This window comes from Phodopus roborovskii, unplaced genomic scaffold (genome assembly GCF_943737965.1).
Source record: "Phodopus roborovskii unplaced genomic scaffold, PHOROB, whole genome shotgun sequence".
Taxonomy (NCBI): domain Eukaryota; kingdom Metazoa; phylum Chordata; class Mammalia; order Rodentia; family Cricetidae; genus Phodopus; species Phodopus roborovskii.
Genome location: NW_026125444.1, coordinates 14,630,627 through 14,654,816, shown reverse-complemented (window position 1 = coordinate 14,654,816; position 24,190 = coordinate 14,630,627). Strand labels below are relative to the sequence as shown.

At 42.0% G+C, this 24,190-nt stretch overlaps 1 protein-coding gene across 1 annotated transcript in view; it reads right to left on the bottom strand.

The window, feature by feature from the left end:
- Snd1 (staphylococcal nuclease and tudor domain containing 1) overlaps window positions 1–24,190 on the bottom strand; it is a 395,467-nt gene that overhangs the window by 177,787 nt on the left and 193,490 nt on the right. Inside the window, exon 13 of the mRNA XM_051175794.1 lies at window positions 6,110–6,220. Coding sequence (XP_051031751.1) covers window positions 6,110–6,220 — 111 coding nt within the window. The remainder of the gene's footprint in view (window positions 1–6,109; window positions 6,221–24,190) is intronic.

Below are 24,190 nucleotides of genomic sequence, written 5' to 3'. Positions count from 1 at the left end.
AGTGTGTGTGTGAGAGTGTGTGAGTGTGTGAGTGAGTGTGTGAGTGTGAGTGTGTGAGAGTGTGTGTGAGTGAGTGTGTGTGTGAGTGTGTGTGAGGGTGTGTGTGAGTGTGTGTGAGTGAGTGTGTGAGTGTGAGAGTGTGTGTGAGTGTGTGTAAGTGTGTGAGTGTGTGTGAGTGTGTGAGTGAGTGTGTGAGTGTGTGTGAGGGTGTGTGTGAGTGTGTGTGAGTGAGTGTGTGAGTGTGTGTAGGGGATCAGGACAATTTTGGGGAGATCCCCTCACTCTGTTGAGGCAGGGTACTTCCTGTTCCTGTGAGGCACACCTGCAGGAGTGCTAGGATCGCAGATGTCTCTATCACATCAGACTTTCAGTATTTGGGTTGCAGGTTTCAATCCTGGCCTTCCGGCTTGCTCAGCTAGAGTTTTTAGTCCTCTGAGCCATCTTGCTGGCTCTATTTTGTCTTGGTTTTGTGGTGCTGAGGGTTTATCCTGGGATCTTGTGCATACTAGAAACTGGCTCCTCTGTTGATCTACATCCTCTTCCCCAAAAGGTGTATCCTATTCTGTTTGTAAAACCAGTAAGTGAATGAAGGCAAGCTGTAGATATAACATGGAGGGCCTCACGACTTTCCCCTTTTGTTTTTAGAGGCATGACTGTTTCCTACTTCTTGAAAGTTTATAGAAAACTTCCTTCTGTATGAGAACACCAGCTCTGACTGAGCAGGTGTCAAACAAGGGCATTTCTCTCCCACTGGCCCTGAAAATCTTCTGGTGACTGCCAATATGCATTCACCAAGTGACAGCTATCAATTGGAGGATGTTGGCAAGAGCAACATGACCCCTGACTCATCAGGAGTCACCTGATGAGAACTGTGTCACTCATAATAATGCCCACTGAAATTGGCTTAGCAATGGAAGAATCATCAACAAGCATACAATCTTTGATCAGACTCTGATAGTACCGTTTCCTGGAGTTCCAGGTGGAGAAGCCTACAACGAGAAGTACTGCCAATCACACGGAAAAAGGCGCGAGGCTGATGCCTATGGGGTTTGGAGACTGGAGATACAGAACTCAGCAAGGAAGGAACTTGTTATTTGTTGTTCTAAAGAGTTTGCTCAGTCAGAAAAATGAGTTCTTGAGGGAGCCACACAGAGCAAGGAGAAGGGCAGGTTTGTGCCTGCCTCGCAGAGACTAAGGACAGCACCAGTTTCCCAAGCTTGCAGTGGGCCAGGAAGAAAGGTATACATTAAAAGGAATGAGAAGGTTTGTTCTTTTCTCTCGAGATAACCTCAACTTTGCTTCTTATGTCCAGAATGAATCTAAACTCTTTTAAATCTGCTCAGACACTAAACTGCTCAGTATAATCGTTTTCCCACAGTCAAGTTGGGGCATCAATTTCTTTTTTGGAGAATTTACACACACACACACACACACACACACACACACACACTTTAAAAATCACAAAATCTGAGATGAAAAAGTACCTTAAGTGTATCATGTCCCAACTTCTATTTTTCTGTAATAAGCTATAGATTCTAATTGATTCCAAAATGATTAAAATATTAAGTTGCAAGCTATACATGATAGTATATGCTTTTAATCCCACATTTGAGGGACAGAAACAGGCAGATCTGTGTGAATTTGGAACCAGCTTGCCCTTCTCCAGGACTACATAGCAGGACTGTCTTTGCTTGTTTGCTTGTTTTGTGAGATAAGGTCTTACTAAGTAGACAAGACTGGCTTTGAACTTCCCTTCCTCCTGCTTAAGACATTCTGGGTCGACATGCACAGTACAGTTTAGAATATTATAGTTCTAAAGAAAGAGCTGATTAGCTTCAGGAGAGAGAACCCACATCAATGTTATTCCCCATTTGTACAGACCCAAAGAAAGCATGGGACAAGTCAGGCTTTGATCTGACTCCAGGCATTACCAGCTGGTCGTCAATGTGAATAATATGTTCAATAAAAGCCCACATGGAAAGGTAGGTGTGGTGGCCCACGCCTGTAACCCTAAGCACTCTACAGATGGAAACAGGCAGACCTCCACTCCCGGCCGCCCTCGGGAGTCTGAAGCCAGCATATGCTACACTGTCAACAAGAAAAGCCCACAGTGATGGCATCTCTCAACGGGATGAAAATTTCATGTTAGTCTTTCCAAAATCAAACTGGCTGTCACAGGAAATACAGGGGATGGGATATGTGACACTTTTTTTTTTTTTTTTAAAGCATTTTCAGGAGAAGTGGTTTGGGGGAGGGGCTTGGAAATACTTCTAAGAGTCAGAAGCTCTGCCTAAAGTTTAGAACCCTTGTCTAGACTAGCAAAGCTAACTGCCCTGGGAGGGGGGGGGGTTAACCATTAGAATCATACAGACAAAAAAATTGATTATGGTTCACTTCCTAGGGGCCTATGGATGGGATGTTTCAAAAAGGAAAACAAATTCCAATGTGTCATGGAGAACCATGGGTCAGGTGCACCTTAATTATTTTTGTAAAAAATTCCAAGGACAAGCAACTTGGAGCTGTCAAACCCTGGGACAAAAATCAAGGTCTTCTCAACAGAGCCCAGGAGAGAAACACAGCCCAAGAGTACCCCCAGGAAATGCCAAAACCTTATCTTTCTTGAACACAAGATAATGAGGGAGGGAGGAGGTAGCTGATGACAGACACCTGAGCCAGAAAGGAAGGCCACCTTGGGGAATTAACAGGCTTATTTATTCTATAAACAAAGAGATGCGGCTTCCTTTAGATGGGCCAGGCACTTGAGACATAATAATAAAGGTTGCCCATAAGCAGTCAAGCAGCTGAACAAAGGCTGCTTAAAGGGTCAGCCGGCTGAAGAGAGAGCAAAGGAGAGTTTGTTTCAAGCAAGCAAGTCAAAGCACTGGAACAACTGGCTGGCTGGCTGACTGATGGCAAGGTGGTGTCTATCATCTCCTTCTCACCTGGACTCCCAGTGAGTGCCTGAGCTCCCAGGGATAACCTGAGAAGGGCTGGCAGATCTGAGGCCCTTGCAGAGGAAGCAGGGGCTGTAAAAGCCAGGAGAATGCTCATCAACTCCGAGACAGGCAGCTGGGCTGACCCGCGAAGTCAGAGAAGTTAACAGGCTGCCCTTTCCCCAAAGCTTACAAAGTTTCTCTAAAAGGATTAATGGCCAAGCACGACACTGGAAAGCAAAGTCAATGGAGGAGCATGCTGTGTCACTGCCGATCCCACCAGTGATAACCTAAGCAAAGAAGGTAGCCAAGGTCGGGAGCTAGGAAATCTGAGATGGACACCACTGTGGGAAGAGACTAATGGAAGTGACAGGCCAGTGCTTCAGAATGGATGACTGACAGGAATGCGGCAGACGGTACTAATATGGCCTTCGCTAAAGGGTTACATATAGTAGCTCAAGAAATTTTCCTTGGGAAATTAATTCAAATTGTCTTAGTGCAGTACACCATCACTGAAGATTAAAAAGTGGCTGAAGGGATGGCAAACAAAAGACAGTCTGTGTCGGGAGAGACTAGGGGTCAACGCCACAGCCTTTCTTGTTGAGGGTTCTATTCATGGGCCAGCAAAGGAGTAAACAACTCACTAATGAGATCTGCAGAGGACTCTAAGCTAGGAGATAGAGAAGCCCTCATCGACAGGGCACCAAATCACGCAACACAGTTCAACCAGAAACATGCAGCTAATCCATCTAGGGGAAAATGCCTTACCTTGGACAACACTCAACAGACAAGCAGGGTGCAGCATGTACAGAGAGCTCTGACAAGCTGTGAGTTCCTAACAGAGGCAAGGCTGGGGACATAGACAAGGTGTCATGGGGGGAGGAAGGGTGAACTGAAGGCAAGCTAAAATAAAACAGTGTCAGCAGAGAGGTGATTTGGGATGGAGACTGGCTTGATTGTTTAGAAAACAAGTCCACTTTCCATGTCAAGTCTTTCTGAATGGCTACAAAACCATCATCACCATGTAGCAGGAATCCTGGTCTTTCTTGACTCTCCTTTCACCTGGCTGGAGGAGTCAGCATACAGGAGATGGCCTGGGGCCATCATCCTAGGGATCACTGACAATGGTGCTCCAAAGGAAAACCTACTCCAGCTTACCCTGGTTGTTACACCTAATCCTTTATGGGGCCTGTATTGCCTTCAGGCAATGCCTCCTGGCCTTGGGGAAGTGGTTAATTTCTCTCCATTTACTCAACCAGTAACAGTGCAAGGACCTAGGAGCCAATTTTTCTACCATCAGTCTGAAAGGAATGGCTCAACACAATTATCCCTGAGTAGCTCACTGCTTTAGCAAGCAAGCATCTTGTTACATTACTTCAGCACAAAATCTCCACTAAAGAGGCTTGTTTGCTTCTTAAACCCTAAATCTCCCCCAAATTTCCTTATATATGTATACTCATTAAACAATACTCACATAATCTTCACACTGCGACTATTCCTAACAGTGTAATAAGAGCTGACTCTGGCTTCCCTTTCCCGAGCTCCTTTGCAGATTATTTCCATGCCCACCTGCCTAGTAGAATTAGGTGCTTGCTTGCTACACAGTGAACGCAGACCTAGAAATATACCCCACTGTTCCGGCTTGGTGGTCCTCACACCATGAATGCTTCACTTCTTCAAGTTGCGATCAGATCAGAATGACTAAGCTGCCTGTCGACCTACCCCATGAATTCTACCATGGTGAAGGTCTGTTTTCTCACAGGGCTAGCCTGTATGATATTAAGAAAGGTATATCCACGCTTCCCATCATGGTGTTTTTTAGTTCACCAGAAGGGAGAGAAGACCACCTACCTCAGGGAAATACAAATTATGAACCAATACCACATTTTTACTGTATTACTATTATTTGAGATAGCATCTACATATAGCCAAGGCTGGCCTGGAACTTGCTGTGAAGCCAAAGCTGGAACTTAAGATACTCTTGCCGCAACCTACCAAGTTATAGGCACAGGAGTTATAGGCACAGGGAGCCTCATTTTTAATGGCTACTTGTAAGTATCATAGCAAAGACAGGGAACAATTCATTTCTAGGCTGCACAACTGGGAAAAAAGAGAGAAGCATTAAAGTCTTAACAGGCTGACTTCTTTTCTCCTCTGACCTCCTGCGTGATACTCTATCAGGATGTGACATGGTGTTAAGAGGTAAACATAGAGTGTGAGGACAAAGTTTGGGGCCAAAGAGCAAGAGAAATGATCTCAATGACAAGGTGTGAAACCAGAACTAGGTAATCTGTGCCCAACTCAAGCCTCCTGTAATGGAATATACACTCTCACAATGAGCAGACTTCTTAACAAAGAGGTCCTAGAGACTATGGGAGAATTGCCCATGTGAGTTAAGTGAGGTAAGCCCATGTGTCACTCTGACACAAAGGAGATGTTTCGTGGAATCTACTGACATGTCCACATCAGTTCTGCAGAAGTACTCCTGTTCTTCCCAGCAAGTTTGAAAACCACGGAACTACCAGTACCCTGACTAACATCCCACAGAGCGAGAGCCTTGAGGCATGTCGATGGCAAGAAACCCAGCTGAGCGCTCTGCTTCTCCTCAGGGTAACCAGCCACGGGGATGAAGGACAAAAGGAAAATGTCACAGGGCTTCTCAAATGCTCTCCTGCCAGCTGTCAGAAGGGTTTGCAACCAGAACTCATTTCCTAATAAATGTTTTCATTTCCTTTATACACAACAAAAGGTTGAGAGGTGACAAATGGGAGAGGAGAGAAGGGTTGAGCGGAAAGGAGGGGAGGCCTCTCAAGAAAGCCCAGCGCCGAATGTTTCTGCACACATAAACCTGGCTTCCTGGATAGTTCCAGAAGTGGTGATGATCACCATACATGACTGTCAGGCATGAGATGCTCACTCACACCCAGCCTTCATTTTATAATGTCAGCCCAGAGTGGTCACATTCTATATACTTCGTATGGGGGCAGAGGGAGGAATGGATGCTTAAGTATAATCAAGGTCGTTTTCCACTCACTGGGGAAGACTGGAATATAGAAATGATTGAAGCTCTATCTGCATATTGTTTCCAATTTATTCTGCTCAGGCAGAGGCCCAAGAGGGATACAGGAAAAAGTGCTGCTGTGGGTCTCAATATGTCTAATAATTTCTCAACTTACCGGGCCTCTGCAGCCAGCAGCTCATCATAGTGTGAGGATCTCTGGTCATCATCCTGCCGGTATCTGATCACTGTGGCTAGACCTTTGCTGACAAGAGCCTCAGCAATGTTTCTGCAACAGAAAAGAGAGGTCAGTGAACACTGGGGCTCAGTGAACAGAAACAGTAACGACACCTGGAGGTTACAAGGCATTCTGGCCCGGGAGGGAGAGGTTGACCGGTGGGCTGCTAAGCTGGAACGTAAAGAGAATGAAACAAAGCTCAGCAGTTTTTTTTTTTTTTTTTTTTGTTAGTAGCATCAGATCTATATTAACCCATATACAAAACCAGCAGAAACTATCTGTAAGAAGCCCACATTAGGCTGGGCTATTTACAGAATGTTATAAACAAGCCACTACCCTCAAGAAAATCTGCTCTAAAATATCAGGCACACAAGATAAAAATGAGCACATACAAGCATGACCTACATTTCTCCATCTCTGTTCCAGCCTATAGGAGAAGCCTAACTATACTTGCACAGTGTTACAAACACTGTGGGAGATGACGATTCTCAGAGCTCCCAACAGTAGACCTTCCACCTTAAGAAGTCTTGGAGAAGAGCCAGAAATGAACCAGGGAGAGGGAAAGACAAAAAAAAAAAAAAAAAAAAAAAAAAATAGGAATTCTGGTAGAAGAAAACCAGGTGGGGGGCAAAGGAAGGAAGAGGAATCAAAGGAACTAAAACCCAAGATAACAAGGTTTGGAATAGCATTCCAAGCGGTGAGAATCCACTTCAAGTACTTCTCATATTCACTGAGCCCCCTACAGAATGAGACGTATCCTATCCCTGTGAATTGTGTCCAACTACTATCCTGAGACTCGTGCATGGGAAGTGGCATTCAAACGACTAGTGAAGCTCTTTTGCATGGATTCTCCTCATCCTGCAAAGAGAATTTTGATACAGAGAGCCAAATGTAATAAAATAAAATAAACAAAAAAAAAAAATTTAAAAGTTAACAAAATCAAATATTGGAAAGTAAGAGACATGACATTATTGAGGGAGAGTGGTGGTTATGTCTTTCTTTGTGTCTGTCATAATTACACCAAAGGCCCCACTCACACCATCTGGTTCGCTGCCCTTTAGGGAGAGGGTACAGTAAGCAATAGGCAACTGTGCCATATGCTATGATTTAGTACAGCTTGAGCATGTAGTTAACTCTTAACACACTGGTGATCCTCCAAACGTGAGAGAGAGTGTGGAGACACCAGCAGCTCGCCTAAGCAGTATCCGTCCGTGTGAGGATCTATTCATATAACCTAGGAGAATAGACTTTTCAAAGAAGCAGCACAAAACTATGATGGTGGAGGAAGGAAGGAAAGATGCTGTGGCTGGTTCTGTTCTCACTGTATGCCTCTCTGCTGCCTGTTTACCTACTGCCAGCACGATATTAATATCTCCAAACCACCATGGAATTAGCACTTCTTAAAATCCACTCCCACAAAGAGGCTGCTCTGCTGGCCACCCTGTCTCCTGAGTCACTGCATAAGCGTGCTGGCAAATGCTGTCATTATCACAGAGTTGTGTTTGGAAGCACAGAGAAAGCAACAGCCCCAAATCAGCAGATGTAGATGTTGATTCACGGTGAGGATTTTAACCAAGGTTGTCACCAAGGGGTCCTGCGAGGGCAGGAGAGCAGCTATACCCACCAAACAGCCATCAAACTAGAAGGCTAGGGAGTAGCTTGCAAGACAACTCTATTTTTGACAGGTTATGATGCCTTGGTGGTTTTAAATGCCAAGAGAATAGAGAAATGTTTGTTACTGCGTTTTGAATTAGTAAGCACTGACATTTTACAGTCAGTGCATGAGGTCTAGAGGAGAAAGCTGGAATGGCAGAGCTACAAGGAAACTTTCATAAAAACGGGCCTCGGTGTGAAAATCTGGAGAAAAGGAAACAAAACAGTGCAAATGTGGATCTACTCCTATTAACGCACTCAAATTATTTCCCAGAATTACTGAGAACCTGCCAGGCCAACAGAGACCATGGGTACAACCCTTCCTTATTTATCATCCTTGCCCTCCTCATCCATCAGCAAATGTTTACATACCAACTGAAGCTGGTCACAGGACTTCCTGCGGCCTTAGATTCCCAATTCACTCCATAACCTGCCCACTACTTTCCTCCCCCATCCCCTAAAGCTCAGCAGCTATTAGCTTCTTTTCCTAATTACAGATTTTCCCTGAAGGAACAGTTACCAGTGCTTAGCAATAGGAGGAGAGTAAAAACACAGGAAATAATAACAATCCCATTACTGAGTATTTACTACATTCCAGGCATGTGAGAGTCACATGTACTTCTTGGTGATAAGGCATCAGAAAGCATGTGGTAACAGTGTAACTACCATGTCACTGTCTGTCTGCCATGTCAGACAGTGTGCACTGAGTACGCCAGGCTCCTGACTACCTTTATCTTTATACCCCACTCCCAAGCACAGCCCTGTGCACACGGTGGAGCGTGGTGTGTAATGTATGAATGTATGTATGTAAGTATGAATGTAAATATGTATGTATTTTGTGGAATTTGCTTATTTAGAATAAAAAGATATTTTTAAAGTGGGAAAATTACAGCAAGATAGTTTGTTTCAAAACATCCAGAAAATTGAGATACTCTTTAAAGCATAAGAAAATCTCCTAGTCATTTTGTAAATACAGTGCTAGAATTCTAAAAAGATTTCCCTGGACAAGTTTGCCTAGCTCAGAGGGAAAAATGGGGACAAGAGGTTTTATAGTCTTTCTCTACTTTTCTGTCTCTTTTCCATTATCTGAGACCACAACTGGAAAAAAGAATGAAAGACAGCACAGACAGAGTTAGTCCAGACCAAGCACTTGACTGTCTAGTGTATTTCTTCTGGCTGCTAACAAAAGGCCAGAAGATTTTCTCCTGGCAAAAGATGGCTTGGACCTAACATGAGTGCACTGACTAGGTGCCCAAGTAAATAAAAAGAAAACATTAAACCGTACTCTGTGGCATTCTCTCTCTCTCTCTCTCTCTCTCTCTCTCTCTCTCTCTCTCTGTGTGTGTGTGTGTGTGTGTGTGTGTGTGTGTGTAAGAGAGAGACAGAGAAATTCCACAATTACATGTTTGACATGATGGCTAATTCACAACCAGCAAATAAAAGCAGACCTAAAACAAACCTTGGCTGTCTAACATTGCATCATCTCTCTCTGTATTGGCCAGAAAGAAAATTGATGTGGGGATTGAAATGCTTTCCTAAACTAAAGGAAACACTAAGGGCTCTATCAAACATGAATTCTTGGCGTAATGCGGAATCAGGTGTTCACAGGAAGCACGGGCATGGGGCCACAAGCAGGCTTTCATCTTCTTTTTCATCTTCATCACCCATCCCTTTCCACGCAGCGAGCAGCTTATAGGAAGCCTAACTTCCCTTTAGGAGATAGCTTCAAACCATCAGTTCCTATATTCTAAAATCATGGACAAAGAAAGGCACATTAAGTCCATGAAAGAGAACTGAGAACTTAAAAAGTGAAATTTTAACTACAGGAAGCTCTAAGCATTTAAACATATTTTGATTACCTTTCCCATTGTGTTCCTAGACTTCGATATTGAAAGTAATAGGGAAAAAAATAATCAGTAAGATTAATTGTCTACAATTGTTTGGATTGTTTCACTACACACACACACAGATGTATGTAGGTATGTATGTATGTAAGCCCGGAGTTCCCAAAAAGTTGTGCATACTACACAAAGAAGATATAGCTCTCCCTGAACAATTTGAAAGCAAGGCCTAAACTGTTTTGCTATCATCTCCCAATACTTGAGTGTGTAATTCCTGTAACTCATGTCATTTCCCCACATTCACAAGACAGCAAAATTAAGATATTAACAGACACAATCTACCATCTAATCCACAAACCAACTGTGCTACTGGAATCCTTACAAACAAAAGCACCTATCTCCCATGTTCAAAGATCACCAGGGCATGCCTGAAACTAAAGACGGCACTGAGGCTAAGAAGCAGCTGTGGTCATGGTTCCACATATGTGGGGTTGCACCAACCTCTCCTGATGAAAATATTTACAAACACAAAAAGCTGTGTTTGTTACTTAACATGTAGTGACATTTTCCTCATCATTATTCCCTAAACCATACAACTTAACAACCACTTAGCAGCTGATTAATAATAGGCAGCTCACAACTCCAGTTCCAGGGGATCTGGCACCCTCATACAAATGAACATTAAAAAAAAAAAAAAAAAAAAAAAAAAAGAAATAAAAAGAAAAATTTTTAAAAAGTTACAGAAATGTGGTGTCCGAAAATACTCCTTTATGTTTGTACTTGTTTTTCTTTAAAAGAAGAACTTGTAACCTCAAGGCTTTGGGAGACTGGGACAGAAGACTGCCCAGTCTGAAACCAGTCTGGCCTACGGTGTGAGACTATCTCAAAAAAAGCATTGCCTCTACATATCAGAATTGCTGGCAACGCTTGCCATTGTGATTTGCAGGCCCTAATAAGTCCAAATAATAATTACTTAAAGACAAAGAAATGGCATCATCACAGCATTCAACTAAAACATTGAAGATGCCTACTAAATGACAGCATATATAATACAGAATGTACATGGGGGCAACATATAGAGTGTGTATAAAATGGTCAGAGACAAATTTCATAGCACAGGATGGTAGGTTTCCTGACTCAGAACAATGCCTGATCTAAACTTAGAAATGATGATTCCTGAATCTTTATGTGTAGTAATTTCGGACTGAAGTTGACCATGAGTAGAGGATATTGTAAGTAAAGAGGGGTGTTGTAATTCAAAATCAGGTGCTCGGATAAGGTTCTGTATCTCTTTAAAATAGAACCATCTCTGTCTTTTCATGACAACACAGAGCTGAGTTTGCTGTTTGTTCTGGAGACAGACTCTGAGTTTTCTTTGGCTGGCCTGGAACTCAGAGACCTGCCTACATCTGCTCCCGAGAGCTGAGATTAAAGGCATGTACCACCATGCCATGTAGTCAGCATTTTTGCAAATAAGACAAGCAGTGTAGATAACATACTGGTAATGGTATCTTTGATAAGTTGGTCAGAATAGTATCTGCCAGGAGTCTCTACTGTAGTTACTCTTCCTCTCTGTAGTAGAAGGCAGTTTGGGAAGCACTGTGCACTAGATAATTTTATCCCTCTTCAAACTCCCAAGTTATTCCTTGATGAAGAAATAACTTAGTGTGAACTCATGGGATCTCATCTTAAACAGAGTAAAATCTGCTGCTATTGTTCTTTGTTTTTGTATGAAATTACTCTCCACATGCACATAAGGACATGATGTCTCTAAGGTCCTTTGGACAGGTCCCCTATCAGTGTTTGAACATTTCCTTTCTTCTAACATGACATCTTTCAGGCTTATCTTGCATATCTTCCCTAGCTCTGGGATTAACATTTATCTAAGGAGCCCTCACTCAAACAATCTGTATTTATTTCTATGTACATGCATGGAAAACCATGCATGGAAGTCATGAAAATAGCATGGCTCTCGGATCTCTGACTATAGGAGGCACAACTGACTGGCAACCCGACTACTGTGCCCTAAAATCTACCACTTTCTTTTTTCCATTTTAGCCCCTCAACCTTTTCTTTAGCCAAGGCTATGTTTCCTATCAGCCATCTGCCCAGCCGAGACATTAAGACAGCCCCACTACTGAGAGACAAGAGACTCCTCTGATGATTTAGATTTGAAGACTTTCTTCGTCAGCTAGAACAGAATGGTCATGGCTAGACAATTTACAAAGAGATAGTTATTTGTCTCCTGGTCTGGGAAGCTAGGAAGCCTTAAAAGACCATGGTACTTGTGTCTAACTGAGGTCCTTCATGCTGAATCAGAGTAAGTGAGCATTACAGAATCCACTCTGGTGATAACCAGCTTGTTCCAGGAAAACTATGGTAATCTATTAACAATGGCTCTGCCCTTAGGATTCAATCACCTCTTATTATCCCTTGTGTTGGGAAACAGATTCCCAATAAGCAAATTTAGAAGGATACATTCAAACCACGGCAAAGATTCACTATCAAATCTGAGAGAATTCTCCTCAGAACTGCCTCACAGTTTAGGCTCTGAATATCCGAGTTTCATGCCAGCCTGGTCCTTCTTGACATCCCTTCTTGGAGAAGCTTTACCAACACAACACAAGAGCTGCACAGAGTTCCTCCCTTCCATGCTCTCTTCTTTCCAGTAGAGTACTTCTCTACAGGAGTCATACTTCTGAACAGAGCCAACCTTGGATCACTGCTGTCCCCTCCTGAGTTGCTGCCTAGGCTTTGGCTCTGAGACACCTTCCTACATGGAGTGTGTACCTGATACAGACTCTGCCCGTGGGCAAATGCTATAACCTCCCATTGGGCCTTGATAGTCAAGTTGGGCTATCACTGAACAGATAGGCTGCCTCTGAGCTCCTAGTGCCTCCAGATGAAATTGTTTCCATTTCTCCTCAAACACCAACCACCATCAACCTTTCAGAGCCAAATTATGAAAAGACAGAGTTTCTCAAGAGTGCTCTTACTTCATGGGTTAACTGATTAGACATGATGCACTTACCCATCTGGTTATCATCACAGCCATATTCAACAGGGAGAATAAAGGGAAAACATTCCCTATATGCATATATATACTTCTCTCACGCACATATTGTGTGACTTCCATAATTTGGTGCCTTAAAAGTAGAGAAAACTAAAATACTTAAGGTGATAAATAGAACCTGGGTAAAGTGGATAAAGATCTTAAGAGTGGGCAGGGGAATACTAGCTGACACCTCTGTGGGCCCACCCCTTTCGCTCTCCATCTGAAGAAGATAACAGATAACTTGGTGCTCCAGGCTCCCAGATTTTTATCTAGCTCCTCTGAGCTAAACCATTTTCCACTTAAAAGCCATCTGCATTTTATCAGTAGCTGAGGTGTCCGTGGAGATTACAAAAGGAGAATATTTTCCTTAAGGCAAACACAAGTGGGTGCATATTTAGAATAAAGCAAACCCACAAAGAAATTCTTTTGTAATATATTTTAGTAAAACTTAAAGGAAAGGACTGAATGGTAATATATTCAGCCTAGTTGCCTTCAATGGGGAGACACATAACTCAAGTATACATTTACACACTGGCCAAACAACTTTACAATAATTTCAAGACTTGATGGTCAAATACATGCTTGTATACTGTGAGACATGGGGGGTGCACAGCTCAGGCTTCTGTCACCTATAATCCCCAGAGACTACAACAGCATAGTGTTGGGAAACTGCCCCAACTTGTTTTGCCTACTGGCTGTATTTCTGTTGCAAGTGCAGGCATTTTCACAAGTGCTTGGCTTAGAGACCCCCAGAACAAATGTGATGGTGGAGCTGATCTACACCAGAATCTAGAGTGCCGGTGTCTGCCTTTGCAGCTGAGTTGAGGAGCAAGGAAGCAAAGGGAAGCAGAGGAGAAGATCCTTCGGAACATTCTGTGCACACAAGAGAATGTGGGTTTTCTGTCTGTACCAGTTACTCCTCTTGAGGCTCTGACTACGGGTCCTTCAGGCTGACAGTGTGAGGGTCTTCAGGCCACTGTGGCTGGGAAGTCATGGCAGCAGGAGTACAGAGCAGCTGGTCACCCTGCATCCCAGTGTTAAGATGTGGAGAGAAATGAGTGCTGATGCTCAGCTCGCTTTCCCCTTTCTAGTGTATACCAGGCTCATGCCATGGTGCTGTCCACATTCAGTGTACAACTTTCTGCTCTGTTAAACCTTTCTGGAAGCATTCTCCTAGATACAGCCAGACATGTGTTTCTATGGCCTATATCCTATATCACAGACATTTGGTAACGAAGATTAACTTCAATACTATTCCAAATTCCTAGTGGCTTCCAGTTCCTCAAACGAGGCTTCCTTTCACACTAGGACCTTTAGCATCCATTTTCTTAAGAGGTAGGAACCAGGCACTTTTAGGCTGGTGGCAGACTTGGCATCTCTAAGCTGGGTAAAAAAATATGTCTACAAAGGGTAAGAGCAAAACTCAGCACAAGACAGACTAAGAGACAATAGGCAATGAAGAAAAATTTTATACAGGGTGTTTTCCAACCAGATCTCAAAAGAAAAAAAAAAAAAAAAAAAAAAAAAAAAAAAAAAAAAAAAAAAAGAAAGAAAGAAAAGAAAAAAAATAAATAAATAAAAAGCCCACAAAGTAAGGGATAGATTTTAAAAGCTAATAGGATCACCTTTGTAAGGACTGGAGTTGGATGTTTCCATAACAATGCGTTTGGTCTCCTAGTTTCTGCTAGATGGTTGGGTCCCAGACCTGCCTTTCTCCCACCCAGACAGCCAAGAAGAACTTCTCACATAACCAAGCAGCATGTGCAGGCAGGATGTTTTGTTTCAGAAGCATCAATAATTGGAAACATTTGAGGTGGTATATTATCTTTTATAGATTTTCTAATTTTTCTCCCTCCATCTTACCTCTTTTTTTTTTTCAACCTCTCCCTTAAAACTTGCATAGTTCTAAAAATTGATTCAAATTGATTGTTAAGTCTTTCCCATTTACTGAGTGTTATCATCAGGATAGTGAGAGAGATCTTGACAATGGTTAGAGTCTCAGCATTCATGACAGACTGAAGACTAAAGGGAAGGATCCGAATGCTCCCATGCCCCTAAGTCAACTCTAGTAATGACAGGGAAGCGAGAGGGAATCACAACTGGCAAGGGCTGAACTAAGGCGCAGTGAGGCGTGCACAAGGGTGCCCGTGACTGTGTCCGACAACCTACCAGTCCAGCAGCGACAGCATGAGGTGCACCATGGCTCACAAAGAGCCCCATCTCAAGCACTTGGGCACACAAACAGGCCAGCATAATTAGAACTCCTGGGCCTAGTGGTCCAGCTAATACACATAGCATTTAGGAGCCTGGGGCAATCCTTAACTGCAGGGGCTACAGAGTGAGATCTAACCCTCACTGCCAAGGGCTATACATACAGGTGTGGTGATGCATGCCTATAATACTAGCACTCAAGTGGCAGGCAGGAGGAGACCAAGACGTTCCAGGCCAGTCAGAGCTGCTCACTGAGAGCCCACCTCAAGAAGTGAAACATTTACCAACAAAGAAAAAAGAAAAACTCTTGGGAATAATACATTTAAAAAAAAAAAAAAAAATCACTTTTCCTCGTGGGGATAAGAGATTGATATAATACACTTCCAAACCAACAAAATATTTGAAAAGTTAGAACACTGATAAGTCAGGAAAGTAAGCGGCAATATAATGACACACATCAATAATAGCTAATGGTATCTCTGCTCTTTAATCATCATCATCATCATCATCATAATAATAATAATAATAATAAAGAAATATCACACGAAGAGAGTGAAAAACTATGAAGAACGGACTCAGATTCCAGAAACTGTTAGAAACCAAACAGGACGGGTGGAAATACTTAGTGAATGAAGGTAGGACGTGAAAGAAAGATGGAAAAGAAGAAAATCTCCCTGTAAATATTGCTACCTTGTAGATAAGTAAGCACTGAGTTGCTTCAGCACAAACCCACTGAAATTTCATTATTATCACTTAATAATGATTAAACTTTAAAACTAGGCTTAAATTTGGGCAGAATCAATGCCCCAGTCTCAGAGGCCATGCTCCACTGAGTTTCAATAGCATTCTTTAGACCTGGAAGAAAAGAAATAAAAGCAATGAGATCTAGGGTCTCAGTTATTAAAATCTGAGAGGCAAAGAGGTATTGCTTCATATCCCCCCTGCCAATTTTATCTATGAGCCACAGTCACTACCTATTCCATTCATGTTCTACCTACCATGATATGCATATTTCCTCGATCTCCTGAGAACAACTGATGGGGAAAACAAGATGAAAATATGGCTTGGAGCAGTAGAATTAAACACCTAAGCCAACTTCATAAATCTGGCTCGTGGAGAGTATAGTTCCGAAAATATGGGCCAAAACGGTTTAGCTAAAGAGTGAAGAAGCATAGATAGCATCAAATAGTTCCACTCAGTAAACAGACAGTTTTATTCTGCCCCCAGGATTTCTACAGTGCCATAATCTTATTGCTACCTCATATTTGATAGTCTCATTTATTTGGCAATATCATGGTTATAGCTTTATGAGACAAGGAAAACTAGTTTCTATTCATTATGCCAGGGTACTTCCAAGTTGGCCAAATACCCGAGGAAGTGAGGACAATGACAAATGTGGCTCAGGTATGAGGAGGACATTAAAAAAGTAGCGATGAGACAACACCAACCTTCAAACAGCTAGCATTTGCCCAATCTCTAACCAGCACAGTCAAGAAAAATTAAATGAATGAATAACAAAGCATGGGCTTGTCTGAATCTTTCTCTATGACAGAGAAAATATGACAGTGATGACCAAGGTCATTCTGTGGGGAAATGGACTTCTTTCACTGGAGACAAGTAGATGCCTAAGAGCAAAAAAAAAAAAAAAAAAAAAAAAAGCTAGATGTAGCCTTTGAAAGTTATTATATGTACATATGTATGCCTATGCATGGGTTTGTACATGTAGCTGTGAGTGCCTGGAGCTAGAATTCCTAGGTGGTTGTGAGCCACCTGAAGTAGGTTCTGGAAACAGAACTGGGGTTCCTTTGGAAGAGTTGCAAATTCTCTTTACTGCTGAGCCATCTCACCAGTCCCCAAATCTAGTTTAAAAAAAAGCAAGCACGTGCTTCCAACCCAGCCAAATTGGTCTACTCATTGCTAAATATTCCATGCATTCACATTTCCAACTATTTGCAGGACATGTGAATTTGTGTGATTCATTATCACGTAAAACTCAGCATTTCAAAAATAAAACGCACTTTCCTAGATTAAAAACTTTGCTGAATTGTACCAAATCACCTCCTCCTTCCAACTGCAGTACCAGTATACAGGCAATCATGTAGCCTTACCATTGCTCTGATTCCAGAAGAAAATCTCGGGACTCAAACCTCCATGCATTCTTTCTCTCATTTTCTCTGTTCTTTCTCATAACCCTAGTTAAGATCTCTACTGTCTCTTTTAAGGTCTACAGAGCATCCCTACCAGTTTGTGGTGTAGTGCTAAACAATCCTTAACTCTGCCAGATCAATCATTACAAAGCATTTAGATGACAAGCAATCCTCAAACTCACCACAACCATCACCATCAAACGCATGCTTAGAAGGTTTTAGTGTAGAGACTAGCATGAACTTCCTACATCTGAAATGATGTTGGGAAAAGGAAAGAAGGTATGAGGCACAGAACTGAATCAGGGGGATGGGGAGAAGAACAGGAAAGATGGAAGAGAGGGGTTGAGGAGAAAATAAGGGGTTGGGGGGAAGCTAGGAAGGACTGATCTTTACTGGGTCCTATTCTAAATATAGTTGTCATCTCATTTGATTATAACACAATTCTGAGGGCACAGGTAGAGGACACAAAGTAGACATTTGTGGCACTTCTATGAGCAATAGAGTCAAAGTATACCTAAAAGGCTGCAAGAAGAAAGGCAGCATTTTAGTATAACAAAGACCTGCCAAGCCCCTCATCCAAAAATCTATCGATGTCTGATGACACAGCTTACTTATATTCCCTGAAAAATTGGTGTAGCAACAGGAGCTACTGTGGGGGATTTCTATAGGTTTGCCATTTTAACACACAATATCTTACCTAATCTTTCTATCAACACTGAGGCAGACATGCCTGTCGGTTCCCCAAAGAGTAAATCCTTTCATACTCACAGCATGATAGCCTACTGTATGTGGCAGAACAGCAACAAGAAGCCAAGTTTTTCAATTCTAAATCTAGCATCTTTCTTGCTAAACAGTGCCACACATGATGGCAAGAGTCTGGCCTTCGCTGGCCTCTCTAGCCCTTCCCCAGGAGGCCCTTCTGCCTTTATCTATTCACTGCTGCAGGGCACTTCTGGGCTACTCCCAGGCCTGGCACCCAGCCCTTGTGGGCTGCAGTGGCATGCACATTTAACACTTGTCTGTCGTTGCTATGTCGTATTGTCTTCCTTTCTGTACGAATCTTGTCATATAACCTAGAGTATATTCCCCACTGGTCTATGAAGAGTCACACACTTAGTAGGCACTCAATAAATATTTATTGGCTAGCAGATTGATTTCACTAACTGAGTTCCCTGGGGGGTTCTGTACGCTGTCAAATGAAAACAAAGTAATAACTGGCTGAGTCATAGAATTTTTGAGCAAAAGGAGTCCACAGAGATAAACTAATCCAAATGCTTCCATATAGAGATGAAGACAGATCCAGAGATAACTCAGAAAAATTGTAAACGAGCAGTTTAAGGGAAAAACAAACAGACACAATCACAATGGACATGATAGCCCTCTGAGTCTCAAATAATTTCCTTTTATTAACTGCTGTCCTTTTAAAATTCTATGAAACAGGAATATATATAATGTGCACATAAATTATCTAAGATGCCCATAATTAATTAAAAATATATTGGCACATTAAAAATAATCTATTCACATTACAAATTTGTTCACTCTAACATTAATAAGCTCACTAAAATACATATTAGACATTTAATTACAATAATTTGCCTACCAATTGGAGAGTCAGGGGACCTATATGAGGGATGGATGATTTGAAAATGACCGATGACTTCTCTTTTACCCCCGATATATATATATTCCAACATTAAGCACATTCCTTGGAAGCACATCAATGTTCCTTTCATCTCTTACTTCTCTGCCTCTCTATCCATCGGGAAGCAGTATTTCACAAAAGATCAGTGTGTTGGCTCTGGGAGTGCACCTTGGTGACAGAACACTCAGGAAGCACAGGGAATTGGGATTGCTTTGAAGACAAAGAAAAAGAAAGACGCAGTGCGAAGAGAGTGGGCTTACTATGAGGTGAGAACATTCTTGCCTTCTTTCACCGACTGCTCATGGAGACTCTCCCTGAGCTTGCTCAGTCTCACAGCAGGCCCCTTCCTTTGCTGGCCCAAGTAGTTAAACTGAGGAGGACGGAAGTGTTTGAAAGCTGCAGAATGTCATCTTCCTTTAACATGGCTCATTTCCACGGCCCCAGTGGGCCATATCCCATGGAAGATGGTCATCAGTGAACACCCTTGCTCTTACCCCTGGCAGCCTGTTTTGACAGCAAGAGATAGAAGGGACCACTAGAATTTTACAATGTCATCTTGCTCTTGCATCCAGTAGGGGTAGCAAGGGTGCTTTGTGCAGGCTACTTCTGGTTAAAGGAAGCTATAGTGCTTTCTGCTTCTTGGTATTCTGCTGCTCCCATCTACTCTAGGCTTAGTTCTGTCTTCCCATAATTCTCTCATATAACTAACCCCCTTCTTAGGACAGTTGCAATTGTTACTGTTCTTTGCATCCAAAACCATTTTAACATTTAAGAAACTCGGACATCATGAAAACTCATTTCTAAGATTAAAAAAAAAAAAAAAAAAAATGGCCTTGCCAATGGCAAAGGCCATTATCTCAGATACTTTTTACTCAAAGGCTGATGCAGGAAGATGACAAGCTCCTTGCTAGCCTAAGCTACAGAGTGAATTCAAGGCCAGCCTGAATAAATTAGTGTATCTCAGTTTTAAAATAGGTTGGGGGGGGGCAGAGGCTGGAGATGTTGCTCATCAGTAGTCCAGCATTCACGAGGCCCCAAGGCTCAATCCTTAGTAAAGTGGTTCTCAACCTAAGGACAGAAAACCCTTTGGGGGAGGGGGGTCAGTCGACTCTTTCACAGTAGTTGCCTAAGACCGTTGGAGAACACAAACATTTATATATTACAATTCATAACAGTTACAAAATTTACTGTCATGAAGTAAAAACAAAAATAATTTCTCCATTGGGAGTCAACACACATTAGGAAGTACGTAAAAGAGTTGCAGCATCAGGAAGGTTGATGCCTTGGTACAATTAAGTGAATAGCATGAACTACATGGGCCATGCTTTCCTCTATCAAGATGCAAGCGAGCTCAGGCCAGGGTGAGGAGCAGGGGACAAGGCCCAGCAGTGCCTTTTCTGCCCCAATGACAGCCCACTACTGCTGCAGTGGGATGGTCGGGCAGGGAGCTGGGCAGCACTCATCTTCAGCACTTTGCTTAGAGGCAGCACTTAACCTTTGGAGTACGTGGAGTACAGGGATGAATTCTAGTGTTATCCAGTCACCTCAGTATTCCTCATGTTGTGCTCTCCACCTAAGCTAGTGAAACTCTATGCAGGTCCTCAACTATCCTATGATGATTATTCCAGCCCAGCTAAGTAAAAAGCAAATAGAAAAAGAGAAATGAAGGCAAGATGGCTTTGAGGACACTACTTTGGGTAATGAATCTAAGTGCAGTGAAGCCATATCCATGAACAACATATTAAACTGTAGAAGATATAAAAGGGAAATATTTTAAAGTAAAAAAAGAAAGCCTACTATATTCAGGCAAAGGGTCAATTACAGGAGTTTATAAGAAGCAACGAATAGGGTAAATGTGAAGGAGGTCTGCTTCTGGTAAGTTTATAAGCAAAAATTATGCCCCAACTACACTCACACTCTTAATGGATAAACAAATCACACACTCCTTACCAGTTAAAATAATTCCATAGCTGTGGGCACAGAAAAGTTATTAGATTGCAGTTTTGCTTATTTCATTTGTTTTCCAAAGCTTTACAAGAAACCAACTTTCTCAAAGACAATTTACAATGTTGCAGACTGTTTTGCTTTTAAAGGGCAGTCTAATACAAATACAGGAAGAGAGAACACAGTGAAGAGATGCACACGGTGAACAGGAAATTTCAGGGGTGAAATGGTCTGTTATCCTGACCAAGCGAGGCTGCACAGTGGGGATGGCCGTCCTTCAGTCACGAAGCCTGTGTTGTGCTCTCTACCTCCTCTCACAGAGCATTCTGGGGTCTTATACCCATTGTCTCTGGCTCCATGTGCCTAAGCTTGTGCCAGTTTTCACACCCCAAAGATGAGAAAGTATCTCTTAAATGCCTATAAAACACCTTCCAGATCACATACTATAATTGTTGTTTTTTTTTAAAAAAAAATGATCCAGGCTTTACTGATCAACAGTCATTAAGTACACAGTCAACAACCATGTCAAACTTATAACACTGTGTGTCACTTCAATATGTATTTACCATAACATAGGGTTTATATACATAGGCCGAGGAATATCATGCAAGCACTAAGAATTCCTTCTAAGCCTATCAGAGATTTTGTGGGTCCTATTTGTTATGCACACACTGTGTTGGTAAAAGGCTGGGAGGTTAGAATGTTTCCCAAAGTTATTAGAAAATGTTGAGTACCCCACTACGCCGTTTTAATATCCACCTCTTGCTAAGCTATAATATATGACCCAAACACTTTGTAGCAAAACAAAGAGGAGAAAGAATGAGCAAATGGGAAAGGGGATGGTGTAGGATTTCTCACTAGGGAAACAGATATGCAAACTTTAGGATTCCCTCCTAGTTGAGCTCATTTTTACTTTAGCTACTGCATTTCTTCATCTGCAGCTGACCAAGCTCATTAGCAACAACGTGTTCAAGAAAAAGATTCAGGAAGGGAGGACCCACTTGAATAGAACTGACATTTAACAATTTCTTGTATTTCATGTACCAGCTCTGTGTACTGGGTAAACTAGGATGCTTACTCATATCTCAACACTGAAAATGTTGAAAATCAAACTCATCTTCATAGCTGCACAGCCTGTCAAGCAGTATTTTGATCTATTAGCCTATACTGAATTATGTAAGTAGCAACAGTATGTGAATAAAGCCACTGTATGCTTTTTAAAACTTATTTTTACTTTTCTTATTAATTATTTTTCATTCTACATACCAACCCCTGTTCACTCTCCCTCCCCTTCTCCCATCCCCCTCCCCATCCTTCATACCCCCCATTCACTCCTCACAGTAGGTAAGGCCTTCCTTGACTAGTCAACAAAGACTGGCGTACCAGTTGAGGCATGACCAAATCCCCTCTCCCTCTATCAAGGATGATCAAGGTCTCCCACCATAGGAAGTGGGCTTAAAAAAGCCAGTTCACACCCCTGGGATAGGTCCTGATGCCACTGCCTGCCCCCGGACCCCCAGCTCAAGTCACATAACTGTCACACAGAGGGTGACAGAGGGTCTACTGTGGTCCCATGCAGGTTCCCCAGGTGGCAGTCCATAGTCCACGAGCTCCCTCTAGCTTGGATCAGCTGTTGCTGAGGCTTTTCCCATTGAGGTCTTGATCCCCCACCCTGTTGAAATGATCCCTCCTCCCTCTTCACCCCAACTCCCGGGGCTCAGCCCAGTCTTGGCTTGTGGGTCACTGCATCTGCTTTCATCAGTTACTGGATGTAGTTGCTATGATGACAATTAGGGCAGTCACTAATCCGACTAAAGGGGGAGGCCTATTCTGAGCACATCTCCACTACTTCTAGGAACCTTACAGGGCCATCCTTGTGGGCTCCTGAGAATTTTTCCAGCACCGGGTTTCTCACAAACACCACGAGCCTGCCAGCATATTGAGAACCACAGGAGAGACTGGAAGCAGGAAAACTTCATCAGTATCCCAGGGAAAGTCAGTTTCCTGCTAAATAGTTCTAAGGAGTCCAACTGAAATCCTTCTATTCGGCTAAAATGACACTTTAAAAAAAAATTGAGTGACAAATTTGGACTAGAATTGGGGTCTCAGATCATAAAATTACAGGTAGAGATTAGAAAAAGCCAACAGGAGTCAACATCAATGAATGCCACATGAGTTAGATGATTTCATGGAAAAAAACCACCTTAGAAGATGATATATATGATTTCATTTACAAGAAATGACATGACATTGACATGTCAATGACAAAAGTATGGAGGAGAAAGGTTCAAGGGTAACAAACATATGTTTGTTTGGTGACTGTATGGTGACCGGGTAATTTTCTACCTTGACTTTTTTTGTATGTGAACTCACACATGATAAACGGCGCCAAATATAGATGTAAGTATATAAATATCAATGTCCGGTTCCTACTTTTGATACTGTCCTATAATCATGATATAGAGCCAATGGCTGAAAATTGATGAAGAGCACATGGAATTTACAGCTATTATTCTTGATACTTCCAACCATCTATGATTATTCCAAAATCAGGTTTTTAAAGAAGTCAGTAGGATTTGAACTAATTAAAACATGAAAACAAAAACAAAAACTGGAAGTCAAAAGCCAATTCAAATCACTTTGATGGCCTACAAAACTTACACTGCCTATTATCTTCATGTCCTACCTTAGCAATACAATCTTTCATCACCCTAAATTTGTTCCCCGACTTATTTGCCTCTGGTGTTTATTTGCTTTGCTATTACTTCCTGTTTCACCTCCCACTGGTCAAGTCATCTTGTCACCGAGACTCCTGTGATAACCTTCAGAAAAATTCATCTTCCCGACCTCAGAACACTTTTTTACCCCTTCTTACTTTTATTTTTTCTCTACAATACTTCATAGCATCAATATTTTGTCATTAATTCTTTACTTGCTTTTCCATTGGAAATATAGTCGGCTTAAAAAAAAAAAAAATGTCTCTTAACTACATTCCCTGCTTTATTCCCTATGCTAGGAGATGAGCCTGGCAACATCATGTACTAAGTAATCCATTGAATAGAAAAAGAACAAAACAAAATTAAAACAAAACTAAAGAGCAAAAGTAAAGTGATAGTTAAATCATATATTTGTGGTATATAAGAACACGGTACACTTTCAGGATGCCATGCCAGTGAAGTTGTAATTTGCTCGCATTAGGATTTGAAATTTTACATTTCAATTTTAGCCTTAATTAGAGAATCTAGGGGAGAAGGTGCTTAGCTTTTCAGCCATAATCTGCTATTCTATCATACCAAGGAGGCCAACCAGAAGGACCTCTAGGGTCCCAGGCAAGACAGAACTTCTAAATGATGCCACAAAAGGCAAAGCTTGTCCTCATTTCAAGAAAAACTTAGCTGAGTCTAGGAATAATGAGATAAGCCATGGGGAACCATGGAAATTATCTGAGCATATATTAACTCAAAAGATACTGCAGAGTAAAATGTGCATTATAAATCAGAAAAAGGAGATATTTATGACTGAGTG